Source organism: Pleurodeles waltl, chromosome 1_1 (assembly GCF_031143425.1).
Source record: "Pleurodeles waltl isolate 20211129_DDA chromosome 1_1, aPleWal1.hap1.20221129, whole genome shotgun sequence".
Taxonomy (NCBI): Eukaryota; Metazoa; Chordata; class Amphibia; order Caudata; family Salamandridae; genus Pleurodeles; species Pleurodeles waltl.
In genome coordinates, this window is record NC_090436.1 from 400399931 (window position 1) to 400415268 (window position 15338).

Consider the following 15338-nt stretch of genomic DNA (forward strand, 5'->3'; position numbering starts at 1 on the left):
AAGAATCGAAAGGTGTGCTTCCAGCTTCAGCAGTACTCCTTTGAGGTTGTGTACCATCCAGGAGTAAATAACCCAACTGACTTTTTGTCACATCATGCTCTGGCTGCTGATCCCAGTGCCCAGCGGGAGGATGAACCAGGAGTTGAGGTGTTTGTCCGGATGGTAACAGAAATGGCCTGCCCCCAGGTGCTATCCCTGCCTGAAATTGTGGAAGCCACTAAAGCTGACAGCTGTCTAGTGCAAACAACAGAAGCACTGCTAGGACACCACTGGGGAAACTTCCTAGATGGCTCCCGTGGCCTCACAGAGATGGAACAGGAAGCAAGAACACTGCTGTGGAGATGCCGAGATGAGCTCAGTGAAAGTGAAGAAGGGTTTATCTTGCGGGGCCATCAAATTGTTATCCCTCATGGTTTGTAGGCCAAAATAATGGAACTAGCACACCAAGGCTATCAAGGCATAGCCAAAACTTAAGCACTCTTACGTAGCAAGGTGTGGTTTCCTGGAATGGACCAAATGGTGGAGGAAATGGTAAAAAATGTTCAGTTGTGTATCCTTACAAGTAGTGAGCCGCGTGCAGCACCGGTGATCATGGGGGCCACAAGCACTAAGCTCTGGTCGTCTGTAAGCATAGATTTTGGCAGCCTTCCAGATAATAGACTCATATTGGTGGTAATGACAGTCACACCAAATTTCCAGCTGGTGAATTAGTGAGATCTACCGGCCTTTGAGTGTGTGAAACCTGTACTCAAGAGAATCTTTGCTCTGTTGGGGCTGCCCGACGAAATCAAAACAGACAACGGTCCTCCATTTCAAGACAGGCATTTCGAGAATACATATATACCCATAACATCAGGCATCGGCAAATAACTCCCCAATGGCCTTCAGCCAACAGGGAAGTGGAGCAATTTATGCAGACACTCAACAGAGCACTCTCGATGGAGTGGAAAGGTGTGAAGATCGTTAGTGTTGTTTGAATACATTTTTGAGGGTCTATCAGCAAACACCTCACACTACCACAGGATGTGCCCTAAGTGATCTTTTGATGATCTTCTACCAAGAGATCTTTTGATGAGATGATCGATACAGGATCTTCTACCATTGGGGCCCTCGTGGGAACCATCCATCATCAATGTAGACACTGTCCAGCAAAGGAGGAGAAGCAACAATGAGAAAGCGAGTTGAGGCAGGAGAGCGGCAGACCCTAATCTTCCCGTAGGAGACCAAGCAGTCATCAAAGACCACCACCCCAGGTGGAAGTTTCATACCGCTTTTTAAAAAGAAAAGTGGGTGGCAGTGAAAAGAAAGGGGACTATGGTGACGGCAAGAAGGCGCATGGAGGTATCAAGACATGTATCATGGTCCAAAAGGGTTCCATTTGGAAGGTCTGAGTCAGAGGAAGAGAAACTGAACTACTATCAAAAAGCGACTGCTGCTGAAAGTGTACGGGAGAAGGCAGAGGAGACCACCACTGGAGAAGGTCATTGGAGTGATCATAGTTCATCACCAACAGCTGTGAGGGAGGAAAGTGAATCACAAGCTTAGTTCCAAGATAGAGGTCGTCGAGGACACCGTTATCAATTGAGAACTAATCCTCCACCGAGCTAGAGGCCGCAAGACTTTGTATGTTAAGGTAACATCTTTGAGACTAGTTGTTTAGTTGTTTTATAATTTTCATAAGTTTTTTTTGTTTTCCTTCTTTTCGAACGGTTAGAAGAGATGTCCTGAGCCACCGGGCCACAACTCTACATTGTGTCCGCACATTCATCCGAGGGCGCGGCTCGAGGGTGTAAAAGAACAGGTGCCCAGGCCGCTCGGGGCCAGTAACCGCCCTCACTGAATCCCTGGTCTCTGTGTCCTCATTACTGTCAGTGCCTGGAGGCCTATGCGTTATTGCCGTCTGGCTACTCGGGACATCTCCCCGTTTTGTTTATTTTTGCCGTACGAATATTTACAATTTTATAGTCAGGGGTTGAAGGGAACACCTTTTGTTTAGTGCCGAAGTTAGGGATAGATCCCAGGTCTTCGCGGTTCAAAGGAAACAAATTAGCCTTGGGCAAGTGGCAATCGCAGCCACAAACACGTGCTGTGTATAGTAGCTGTTTCTTCGAAGTCGGCATTTCATTTCTCATTTAGCTGGGCAGCAGGCCATAGCAAATATTCCCTCACCGATGGAGTTTATGTCGAAGATGGATGGGGTGTCTCAGAAGACATTGCAGGGCAAGGAATAGTCGGAGGTAACAGACCAGATTGAATAATAGTTGAATTAACTGTAGCTTTGTGTGGGTGATAGCCCGACCTCTCATATTAAACATGACACCCACAATTCATTTCGTGTGATAGAAATCACTTACCTGGAGCTCCCTAATTAAAAAAATGGACTGCTACTTGTTTATGGCTGAGTCATATTTTTTAAAAACTAAACGACTGAAGCTTTTAGGGAAAAATCAATACTCATTTTTGCTCTGACATGAAATGTATTAAATCAAAGTGATGATAGGGCCATGTCCCTTGATCTGGGATATCAATTCTCTAATCACAGAGGCGCTGCACCAAACAAGATGGCGTACTTACGGAAGAGGTTTGTCGTTTTCCCCACGGTTATTGTGAATCCGTTCCCTGGTTCATGGACTCTGAAGAAAATCATGGCCACATTTTGCGACGACCTGTAAATTCTTTTTCTGTCCACGTCTTCGCAGAAATCTGTGTAGCGCTCCGAGGTGGCTAGGGGATGGTCGAAGGAGCTGGGAAATTTCTCCCCTTTGAGTATCCAGCCATCGAACACCTTTAGGGACAAGCATCAAATATTATTGCGCATGAATTTCATAGTGCATACTGAAAACATACATGTATTACTCACATGGGCCCGTTAGTGCTGAAAGTGTGTTTTCAGAATCTACTTCACTACAGACCTGATTCACAGAGATGAATCTTAGGGCCAGATGTATCAAAGGATTTTGCATTCGCAAACAGTGCGAATCACAAAATTCCACCGTTTGCATATTCAAAATCGCCTTTCATGATTTATGAAAGGAATTCGCAGTGCAATTTTAAGGAATCGCAAAAATAGCGATTCCTTAAAATTGCAACTCCGATTAGGGAATCGCAATTTGTGATTCCCTAAATAGGGACTCGCAAATAGGGAATACCTATTTGCGATTACCTATTCACATGCAGCATGCATTTCCTAAATGCGAATTTGGCATTTAGGAAATGCAATTACCACAAATTCAAGTTTTGTGTTAAGCATGTGCAATTTTAAAAAATGCATTAGAAATGTATTTTAAAAAATGGCATGTAGCGCACACATGCCCTTTGGGCATGTGTGCGCTTTACATGTCCACAAATATTTTTTTGGGGTGCATCAAAGGGGGCCTTAGGCCCCCAGCACCCTGGGATTTGCATTACCTAATTTGCAAATTTCTCACAGGAATTCGCAAAATGGTAATGCAAAACCAATCGCACCTATGGACCTGCAGGCCCATAGGGATGAATGGAGTCCCATTCCCTAATTGCGATTCGGTAATAGCGATTGCGACTTTTAAGAAATTGCTATTACCGAATCACAATTTTCATAATCCCATTTTGCATTTCTTAAATAGCAATTTCTTAAAAATCGCTATTTAGGAAATGCAAACTGGGATGATGATAAGTCTGGCCCTTAGTAATAGGAAGTGTGACTGTCACCTGAGATGTCCACCCAGCTAAAAACAGGGGGCACATCTACTAGGTAGCAAGCAATGTTTCTGCGCTGTGGTGCGTGAACGGAGATAGCAGAAATGCCCCAAATTTACAAAGATATGGAGAATCTCTGCTGTCTCCTTACGGTGGCACACTGTGTGCAACCACTGTGTGCACCCATAGTGCAAGGGTGCCTGTGTTACAGCAGGATTGTTTTGTGCAGGAAGGTACACCTTCTTGCACAAAAACAAACTTAGAGGGATTTTTCTTTCTATGTGTGCGAAAGAATGCAGCACACATAGAAAGAGGAAATAACGAGGAGAAATAAAGATAGTTCTCCTTGTTATGCCTAAGTAGAGAGGGCATAGCATTTTGAGGCATTCTCAGGTGTACAAGTCTTTGTAAATCTGTGAATGCGCCAAAATCCATGGGATGCCTCCCAGGTTGAAATGTAACGCAATGCAGCACGAGCAGCTATCTTGCGTTACATTTCTTTACAAAGCCACGCAAGACCACTCAGATCAGGCCTTGCAGAGCTTTGTAAATATTCCTGAAGCCTTTGGGTTGTCCTTGTGTTGCCTTGCGTGACCCAAGGACAAGAGAAAGGCTTCATAAATATGAGCCATAGTGTGGCAACAGGTGAACAGGGAGCATAAATGGAAGGGCAGATGTTTGGTTGCTGATGTCCTAAAAATAAAACTAGTGTCTTGCTGGCATTAATACTTAAAGCAAACTCCCCAACCTAAACAAGCGCAGCACTCATATTGACTAATATATGTGTGCAAAATGCAGTATTATAACCAGCCCTATTTTTTTGTGTACTCGAAATTAGGAGTATGTTGTAATGGTACAGCTAGGCAGGACTTATTACTTTAAACATTATCAATTTACAACGTAAATACTTGATTTACAGCAGTACTCTCTATTGTGTCATGTATGGGGCAGGGGAGCTGGTGATTCTGAGACGGCCCAATAACTATTACAGTGTACCTAACTTGAAGTAGCAGTAGTCGGGAAATGGCCTTTATTTTCCAGGCCAAATGTAACAAAACGAAAATGAACTTTCATGAAATAACTAGTTCTATCTAGATAGATATAGAGAGCCCTATGAAGGTTCAGAAAATGGAAGAGGATCTCTTGATTCGAGGAAGAAGAAGGAAAAAAGTAGGAACAGTACCTCCCGAGAGCAACACAACCTTGGGGATAAAGGAGAGATCAGGCCTTAATACTACTTAGTCGGGAAACAATCAACGAAAGTGTTATGACATAATAGGGCCCCAATTTCAATCTTTTTCCTGAAGGTATTGCAACTGAAAAGAAGATTGCAAGTGTCAATAAATATAAAGAAATTGTCTTCGAGGGTTCAAAAGGGGGTTCTTGCAACCAGGACCGGACTGGGAACCCAAAGCAGCCCTGGCAAATGTTGTCAGACCAGCCCCCATAGTGTGCATAGCGAGCGAGCCTGACAATGATGGGACTTGCGGGATTCTCTCTCCACCCAAGAAAATTTGGGAAAAAATGGCAAAAGCAGTGCATTCTACAGCACATTTTTACGTTATAAATTCAATTGTATTCATATTTAAATCAAAGTAAATGATGACCTTACAGTGCACCAGGATACAGCAATCTTTATTGGGAGGGGCACAAAGGGAAAGTTTTTTTAAAGAAGTTGAGAGAATCCTGTGTGTGACAGAGACATTGTTCGTATCTTAAGGACTGGAACGAGGAAGACAGTCCTGTTAGGTAATTGATCAGTATAGGGAAAGGTGCGGAAGACATTGTGATGCAAAGGGGTAATTAGCTTGAACAGTGTAGATGAGCGTGATGCCTGCTGAAGCCAGAGCAACGTGGAAAAGTTCACGATGTTTGCTTTCAAGCTTGTTTTTTTTTTAATTACATTCCGTAGATAAACTTATTCGCAGCTGCATGTGTAAGAAACAGGTTGTGAAGGAGATTCAGTCTCAACCTTGAGAACGAGACCACAGTAAAAGATGGAATGAAAACAATGGGCAGGGAATGGCAGAGCAGCCAAGAGACATGTGCTGATAACATAGCTAGAAAATGCTGGAAGGGGATAGAATCCAAGCTTCAGGTTATTTAAGCACTGAAAGGCGGGTGAGGGAATTGAAGCTCGCAGATGGAGTTGTGAAAACTGTCATCTTCAGACCCAGCGCTGCCTCCCTGTTGTGCTGTTCAGAGACCGTGACGCTCGAGGGGGAGAGAGGTCCAAGCGGGCGGGAGAGGGCTTCCCAGCATTTCGTGGACTAAGTTAAATTCCACCCAGGGATGAAAGGCCTTTGTTTCTCTGCTTTATTATTATGATTGATTATTATGCTTGCACTGTGTTTATAATCTGAAATATTCAGCTTGTTTATATTTTGCTTTCTGAACATCGTAGTATAAGCCTGCTGCAGTAATTGAAACATACATTTTGGTATGCAGTTAAGCAAAGCAAATCTGAAGAATTCAGCTCGTTTATATTTTGCTTTCTGAACATCGTAGTGTGAGCCTGCTGCAGTAATTGAAACATGCATTTTGGTGTGCAGCAAATCAAAGCTTATCTGAATTATTCAACTCGTTTATATTTGACTTCCTGAACATCGTAGTGTAACACATTTTGGTATACAGTTATTCCAAGCTTATCTCTGTCAATGAACTCTTTGCTCATATATATCTTTGTAGTGTACTCATATATATGTATATATATGCTCTTTATTGCTATTTTTATTCTGCCATTGTTGAAGTGCTAAATTCATACATTTCCCTGAAATTCTAGTAAAGCTAAATTGTATTTATAATTGGCGTGTGGTCCTTCATTGAGCGTCCTTATTGACTTATACTGAACAGGTGTCAACCAGTCACCTGGATAAGACAGTAATGTTCCACTACAAAGACATGTACCAAACTCTCACAATGAATCTCATTCCTGATTTGCTTCTTGCACTAGTATGCCAGTACTATGATATGCATCAAACTTATGCAACGCTCCCCAAACCCAACATGCATCAGGCAGTATATCAGTACTGTAACAAGTACTTATAGAGACAATTATAGGTCTCACAATGCACCTCACCTCAATCATGACTTGCATCATTCCATAACATGCCAGTACTAAGACACCCAAAAATGTCTTACAATGCATTGATTTGCAATTGCAGAGGTGCCATTTCAGCTGACCCTCCTGTTGTCACTAAAATTAGTGCCATTGAGCATAGTAATAATAATACCTGTAAACTGCGGTCTCGGTGTCTTTTTTACTCTGCATACCACAAAAAAGAAAGGGGTAAAATAAGCACTTCAAACCACTCAAATCATTCAAGTCTCCTGTAGAGAAGCTGTGGGTTGATCGGACAGTAAATGCCACAGACAACTTTGCAACTTGCACGGTACTGGCTCCACACTAAGATAGTTTAGCCTGTTGAATTTATACAGCAGTCACCTGTGTGTGTATTGAACCATCAGGTAGCATGTTCGAATGGCAGTAATTAATGTTTACATAATGTAAGGTGTCCTCTACACTGCCTGCAGCTCCAGCTGTAAAAGTATAAATTAATCCATACATCAGCTTTGCCCTGCCTCCAGTAATCACCTCCCTTAGTTCTTCCTTGCGGCCTTGTTTCAGGGATTCAGAGAGTCACGCCTACACGTGTTGTCTCTTTGTCAGGCTAAGGAATGATTGAATGTGTTCCGATATCTTAATCCCCCCTTGTAACTGTCTGGATCCGTGATACCTTCTACATTAGCTTTGTGGTCTTCTTTCTCCAGAGTTCCTATTTAGCCTTGTGGTTAATTTCCTCCTCCATTCCTGCTCTCACACTACTCATAGGGTCCTGTTACGAGCCAGGCAGAACAAAATTAGCACATGTTCTCATGGTTTAAGTTAGTTCTGCCCGAATTCCTTCCTTCTCTTACTCCCCCACTTGCCTCCCTCGCCTCCCACCCGGTGCATATATTCTCCTCCTGCTCAAAGCAGGTGGTAAATGTACAGAGAAATGTATGCCATGGCATGGGAAATTCAATGAGGGTTTACAACTGAAAAGCATCTCGACCAGTGCTTAATTTTTAAATAAAAAGGTGCTGGTGCTCAAAGCCCTCCTCTTAAACACGCAGCTGCTGCATTTAAATGTGTGATCATGGAATACTCAGGCAGTGTAATCCTGAAGCCATCTCGGCCTCTTCAATCCATATAAAGCCACTTCCTGCCCCTTCAGCTCGCTCTTGCAACTTTCTACTTTCTCCCTTTGTGACGCTTTTTTGTTTTTCCCTTCATCCACCTCTCCCATATGTGTCTTTTGCTCGCAGCAAATGCTTGAGGCAGAAGAATAAGCCCCGGCCCTCAAAAATAAGTGTCGATGCTCAGCACCGGACACAATAAGCACATATTAAGCACTGATCTCCACCCAGTAATTCCCCATTCAAAGAGGTTTAACTTGTTATTGCACAGTACTGGGTGGGTTTACTGCACAGTAATGGTAAATTTGCAGGCAAATTTATCATGCTGTAGATCCATCATGGTACGGTGAAACTCATATTGGGGCCTTAGTGTTTCTGGGACCTAAGTGGACATTTGGGTCACATGACTCAAGCAGCCATCAAGTGGGCAGGTTGGCCAGTTTAACTGGCAGTTACAGAAATTTTGCTTCTGACTGGTGGTAGGGGCAGGCCTTTGCCTTCTGCCCCGCATATTATCCTCAAACTCAGTGTGTCTGAGACATAGGGCTCATCTTTGAGCCAGCCCTACACCTTGGCCCTGTTTAGGCCTAGACTTCCCAGGTCGAGAACACCTGCATCTCCACCATTCCACCGAATTGAAAATTACCTGTAGGTAAGGTGACCTATGCCTATACAGCTGAGCAGCTTAAATGGCCACAATACAGTGATTAATAGCTGATACATTCTTGCCACTACACTGCCCACAGTTAGTGTCCTGCATGCTACCAGCCTGATTAATATTATGTTTCCATTCTTTAGAAGCATCTTTATGTATAATTCTCGATTGCTCTGTACATGCAGACTTCTCACACCATGTTCATAGAATAATCAATTTTTACCTAGGGATACTGGGCATGCTGCATGAGCACTACCCTACCGGGGCTATTGGGGTGATAATTCTTCTTTCACTAGAGTTCCATTTCAACATTACCAACTGACAGTTATCTTTTGCGATTACTTGTACATTAGGCTATCCCACGCCAGTAGACTTAATTATGGTGCGATGGTCAGAACAATATCCACTACCTTACAATTATTTTCAGAGAGGAATGAAAATGGGGTAAGGGTCTCATGACTTAAAGCCTCTCAAGCACCTCATTTGATTGCACCTCACTTGTGGGATTTCATTTTCGGACAGCTATCATGTCTGGCTGTAAAAAGAGATTACTTGTTGAAGTGATAATCTTCGTTATAGACTTATCATACACTTTCATTCTGGGCAGCCCCCTTAAGATTGGATTTATCTTGATTTTCATCATCTGGGTGACTCACTCATGGTTGGAGCCAACACAAACTTTCCCTTTTGGGTAGCCCACACCAGGGTAGACTCAACATGGGTTGTCTTGTAGATGAACTTCATATAGCAGGACCAAATATAAATGTTTTCATTTGTGTGGATCTAGTAAAAATGTTCTAACCTAGGTTGCTCACATTTGAGTGGGTTAGCCCAACAAGGGGTTTCCCTTCTGGGTATCAGGATAGACTTAATAGGCCGCCCGGCCTTTAAACATTCTTCCTTTAGAGTTTTCATAGTATTTTGAGTCTGGGTAACTGCCAGTAGCCCTTTTGTCCAACTGGGACCTTGGACCACTGGCGTAACTCAAATTGTTGGGATTTCCCTGCAAAATTTGATGAGGGGCCTCTGAGTCTCCCATATCTCATGGATATTCATTGGCGGTGTGCTGAATAGGGGCCTCCTGAAGATTTGGGAGCCCCGTAAAGGGTTGGAAAGTCTCCTGCACTGCAGGGGCGGCAGGGCTCTGTATTGCACCCCTACCTTGGACAGGAACAATACTAAAGCATGGCACAGAACATTCGTAACTGAACAACAGCATACTGCTGCACATGGCCACATTGAACAAGACAGGACAGCACTTCACAAAACAACCTATCACACTGCACTACATCTCATAATTAGAACGGAAATCATTACATCACACTGACACAAGGTCAAGTCCCAATCATAACATACCACATCAAATGCATATGGTTTGGTATGTTAGTGTTTCAATGGGAAACAGCTAGCACAACGCACCTCTTGACGGAAAATGCACCATAAATAAAGTTGGCATCCTCCATTTCGCTGAAACAAGCAAGTGGTTACTGAAAAAAGAAGCGAGGTTGTACGTTGCAATAAGGAAAGCCTTTCCAACCGGAAAGATTCACACATATTTTCGACTCGCATTGCATATAGCCATGATTGAAGGCTTATGGAGGAACAGTTGAAGTTAACTGGGAATAGAAACAATTCAAAGAATTACACACTCAAATCATTAGTGTTATTTGATCTGTGGGTGCTTCCTATCAAAAGACTATCTGTCCTGATGATGACCCATTATTGATTTGTTCTTATATGCTGGGTCGAAACATCAACATAAATGGGTGTGGATTATTGTTAAAATGAATAGTGACTTCTAGACACCTGGATTGACGGGGTCTCTTTGAAGACCATTCATCTTTTTAACCGCACCTTTGTATATATTGTATATAACACTTTGGCACTTTATCTATCACATTACTCACCTTCACTGCGTCATCACTTTAGGACCACCTGTACATTTGAGTTCTACTAATAATTTTAATTCGTAATCAGTATGAAACTGTTTATTGAATAAAAGGTACAAATAATGTGATAAGTTCATTGAGATAAAAAGGTTTCAGAAATTATTGAATCATTGCAGTGGAAGCCAAGGGCTACACTTCCCCCTTAGGGCCAAAAATGTTCTGTTATATACAGAAATAAAAACCTCTGCCCCAGCCGTCAACACACTGGAGCATCTTGAAATATCACTTGCATAGTTTTTTCCTCCACCTCAAGCACTTTGTCTTAGAATTATTCCATATTCGCACATCTCTCTACCCTTAAGCACCTTTTAACATCAACATCTTGTACTAACACATTGCATCCCTAACACCTTTCGAGCCACATGCCCGGCACACACTTCCTGTGTGCACAACATATTCTCCCACACCTGCTATGGTCCCACTCTCCACCCTCTACTAACAACATACACACCAATGACTCTGCAGATCTTACACAGACCACGAGCAACCATTTCCCCCATCAAGTAACACTGCATCCACATTCTCACACAGAACAGACAAGGAGATCAGGACTGGAATCAGTAGGTCCCTTAAACATAGCAAACTCCTGGGTGATCCAGCTCTTTGTTCTCTCCATGCTTTAGTGTCACATTTTGCCACACACCTAAACCAAGAACTACTAGGGATGTATCCCTGTTTCAGAGCAGCCTGGGGGCAAAAACACAGTTCCAGTTATTTCTACTCCCTGCACACAAATACAAGGCCAGCACAGCATGTCTGAGTTCACCTAAGATTAATCGAACACGAGCACAAGCAACATAAAATCATTCACTCAGAAGAGACCGTGCTACAGCATAGTTGTAAGCCTGGAGCTTACCAGACGGCAATTCTCACAACCCCTTCTATGTACCTTTTGCTCATGTGACAGGGTCAGATGATTTATATTTTAAGGCAATAACTTATTCGGATGCAACTTAATTCATAATATTAATGCAACCAATTTTAAAACACTGATATCTAATGCAATAAATACATCTAACAAATGTGATGCATCAATCTATTAGAAATTATGTACTCCAGCAATCTGGAGACTTACAAAAGGCTCACAAACAAGCAGGCAACACCTTCACCTACCACACCTTCACGCGCACTAAATAGAAAAATATCCTGAAAGTTCGCAAAAAGATACCCCAACATACAACCCACACTCACAGAGGTATCCTTCTCTAACCATGACTCGCTGAGTCAAGAAACAGCCAGAAACATAATATTGTTGCAAGGTTAATACAGGCTTCCAACCTTTTTGGTCAACAAATTGAGTTTATTTGAATGTGGTAACAAGAGGAAAAGTTTCCCAAATACGACACCAGGACACTAGGAATTGTGAGAATTTAATATGCTATCTGTCATGCACCTACCTCCAAACTTCTAATAAAAGAATACCTCCGAAAGTCAGAAAGGATTTTTAAGAAGTAACAATAAGTTAAAGAGGTACACATTTACACATTTACAACAAATAGGCCTGAGAGTCAGAACTGTCTTGCTAAAGAGAGACAACTAGCAAGTATGGGCAGGTATAGCAGGGTTTCTGTGTATACTCTCAGCTCCCTCATAAAGAGAAACAACAAACTAAAAATGCTAATACAAAGTTCCATGCCCCTTTGTATGCACAAATGTGATGTAAGCCCCACATTTATATCAGTTGTCATGTCTCTCTATGACTCCCCCACTGACACAACAAAGCTAACACCCTCACCTCACCCACATTCTCTCATACTCCAGGATCTAGACAGTGCTCCCCCTCTTATACTTGGCAGTCCTGATACACTTGTATTAACATTAGCATGGATCTTGAGTAAACCATCGAGCTCCATTCAAAGCTAATAATCAGAAAAGTTAATGATATCATACAGAGATGGTCACCAAAATATTTACATGGTCGGGTAAAGTACAATACACCAAAATGACACTATCCTAAATTATAAACTGCATCCTTTAGATTATAAATACAGAGTTGACTTCTTTCACACTTATTGACGAGATGGATCAAATAACAAATGGTCTGGATGAAAATTTGTTCATCATTCTATTTAGAATATGGGCTGATTATACTGATGGAGGTATAAGGCTAGCAACCTGTGTTAATTACCAAATTGTCTTTCTCACAGATCAGGGTTTAAAAAGATAAGAAGATCTCTATGAACCACAATGGATATATAGAGAGAGATCTAGCCAGCCTCCCAACACCCCTTCTCGTCCTCTATGTATATAACATGACTAAGAACCCCACATCCGTATTTGACAGTGCCCAAGCAAAGTTTCACGTGGAGAAAAAAATTAAATAATTGTCTTTGCAACTTGGTTCATACATCGCTATAGAACAATAACAGTCATTTTACACAACCAGGATTTGCACTGGTTGGTCTTGGATAAGGTCTTGGAATGGCTCTGAAACCGTCTGGCTCACACGCCAGGACCACGCACAGCTCTGCAGCATTGTTCTTGAAGACAAAGCCCGAGTTACAAACGCCTTTGTCTCCAAGAACATGCTCAGATTGAGGCAGAGCAACACTCCAGAAGGAATTGGTTATCTAGCCCCTAGTCAAGCCATAAACAGCAATGACCTTCCAATTCAGCTTCAATGCCAGGTGCTGGTTCATCGTGAGACTAGGCCTTGACTCCTATCAGGTCACCACCCAAAATCATCAAGACAACTCAGTCTCCACACTGTGGTGGTGAGTTCCATTTTTCAAAACCAAGATCGACTCTTAAAGCTGCACTGAAACCAAATTCTACACCAAGGTCAGACACTGCTGAGGCCCTGATCCTCATACGTCAGCCTCAATGCTGACCAGAAGATTTTTTTTACCCACCCGTAAACTGGCAAGATACTTATCAGTCAAGCTTCCACATGTAACACCACGCATACCTAAGAAGCGCAGGCTCACTTTTGAGGAGGTGCTGGCTTTAGAGGCACCAAGACCTATCCACCGAGTAAAGGGACAGGGGAACAAGCCCACCACCTCATGCTACTACTCCACAGCACTTTCTTCCTCCATCACTCCCAAAAAAAAACACACCCGCTCAACCACCACCGCCTCACTACCCAGACATACCATATGACACCTTTTCTGATTTAAGGAGCTTACATGAGACACTAGATCCCTATGATGAACCCTTAGCACCTAGAGAGGGGGTGACTTTTGGGTGGACTAAATGGTCGACCCTGCATACAGTAAAGAAACAGAGCCCTACCACCCCAAACCATTGCCAACCAAGGACACTACTGCCTACCACATGATCATTCAGAGGGCTGCCAAGCTTTATCCCCCCCCCACCCTTGGGACCGAGTGTTGATACACAAAATGGCAGCCGCAACTTCCCGCTCAGATTGCGGCCAGCCAATCATGACATTGCTCTTGACGTGTGGATCCATGGATCCACTGTGGTGGATCCCTGGTGGATCTGCATCTCTAGATATATGTAAACCTTTTTTTTAATTATCTTCAAAACTACTGATCAGATTTACACCAAATTACGAAAAGAGATCGTTCTGCGTAAGATATAGCTTTCTGCCAAATTTGGTCTAATTCCGTCCAGAAGTTCGGGCTGTAGTTGTGTCTAAAATCCCACTGAGAAATTGCATGGGGAAAATGTGTTTTGGGACCCCCCTTTTTCTCTGACCCCTGAACAAATCACCCTGAAACTTTCCAGATAGTGTAGGAGGCTGGCCTGGTTTGTAGTGGGTACCTATGGCACTTTACACCTTATACCAGGTCCAGTTATCCCTTCTTAGTGAAATGTAGGCAGTGTCTGGAAGCCAGGCTATCTTGGGGTAGCTGTAGCTGAGCAGCCAAGGGTTATCTAGGACACATGCAAAGCTCATGCATTGCCACTGTAGTCACACAGTACTCACACACGTGAAAGAAAAGAGTGTTACAAAAATAAAGGTACTTTATTTTGGTGACACAAATGCAAAAAATGCCATAAAGACTATACTCCCTTAGGAGATAAGTACTACACAAAATATATACACTAGTATGCACAGACAGGCGTAAAAACAGTGCAAATAGTGAAAATCACAATAGTTAGAAATGGGCCTATCTGGACACAAACCATATACTAAGAAAGTGGAATGCGAATGTCAGTTTCCCACCTAGGCAAGTGTAGTGTGTAGAGGGTCGCTGGGAGTACTAGAAAACATCAAAGATAAATATTAGAACCCACCTCAGAGCCCAGGAAAGCATGAGCAAAACACAGTAACTTTTCCAGAACACACAGAAACACGAGAAAGAAGATAATGCAAGAACCAGTAGAGACTGCAAGACACTAACAGTGGATTCCTGGACCTGAAGACCTGTGGAAGAAGGGGACCAAGTCCAAGAAGCACAGAAGAGTCCAGGGAGAACAGGAGCCCCTGCTAACCCGGATGAAGGTGCAAAAGAAGAACCATCGGTGAGGAACAGTCAGTACTGCACCCTAGAAGACAGATCTGGGTTCCTGGTTGGGGCAGATGATGTCCCACGCCGGGAGGAGGATTGCAGTCTGGTTTGCTTTGCTGGATTCTGCCAACAAGCCTTGGCACACGCAAAGCTAGCGGTTAGGGGAAAATGGTGCTGCCCAGGACCAGGAAGGACCAGGTGGACTCTACCCTGGAAGGGAGTCAGAGGGGGCTCTCAGCAACTCAGAGAGCCCACAGAAGACCAGGCAGCGCGCACAGGAGTCCCACAGCATGGGGACAAAGGAGGTGCAAAAGAAGGCCCATGCAGCACTACGACAAAGGCTCCCACGCCACCGGAGAACCACTCAGGAAGATGTGTGTCACAGGATAGAGTGCTGGGGGCTGGAGCTGCATGGTGCGCGAAGAACTTCGTGGAAGGATGCCAACAAGCCATGGCAAC

General features: G+C 43.3%; 1 protein-coding gene across 1 annotated transcript in view; it reads right to left on the minus strand.

The window, feature by feature from the left end:
* Positions 1–15338, minus strand: part of CRHBP (corticotropin releasing hormone binding protein) — a 108798-nt gene that overhangs the window by 78396 nt on the left and 15064 nt on the right. Inside the window, exon 4 of the mRNA XM_069218213.1 lies at positions 2575–2785. Within this exon, the coding sequence (XP_069074314.1) occupies positions 2575–2785 (211 nt within the window). The remainder of the gene's footprint in view (positions 1–2574; positions 2786–15338) is intronic.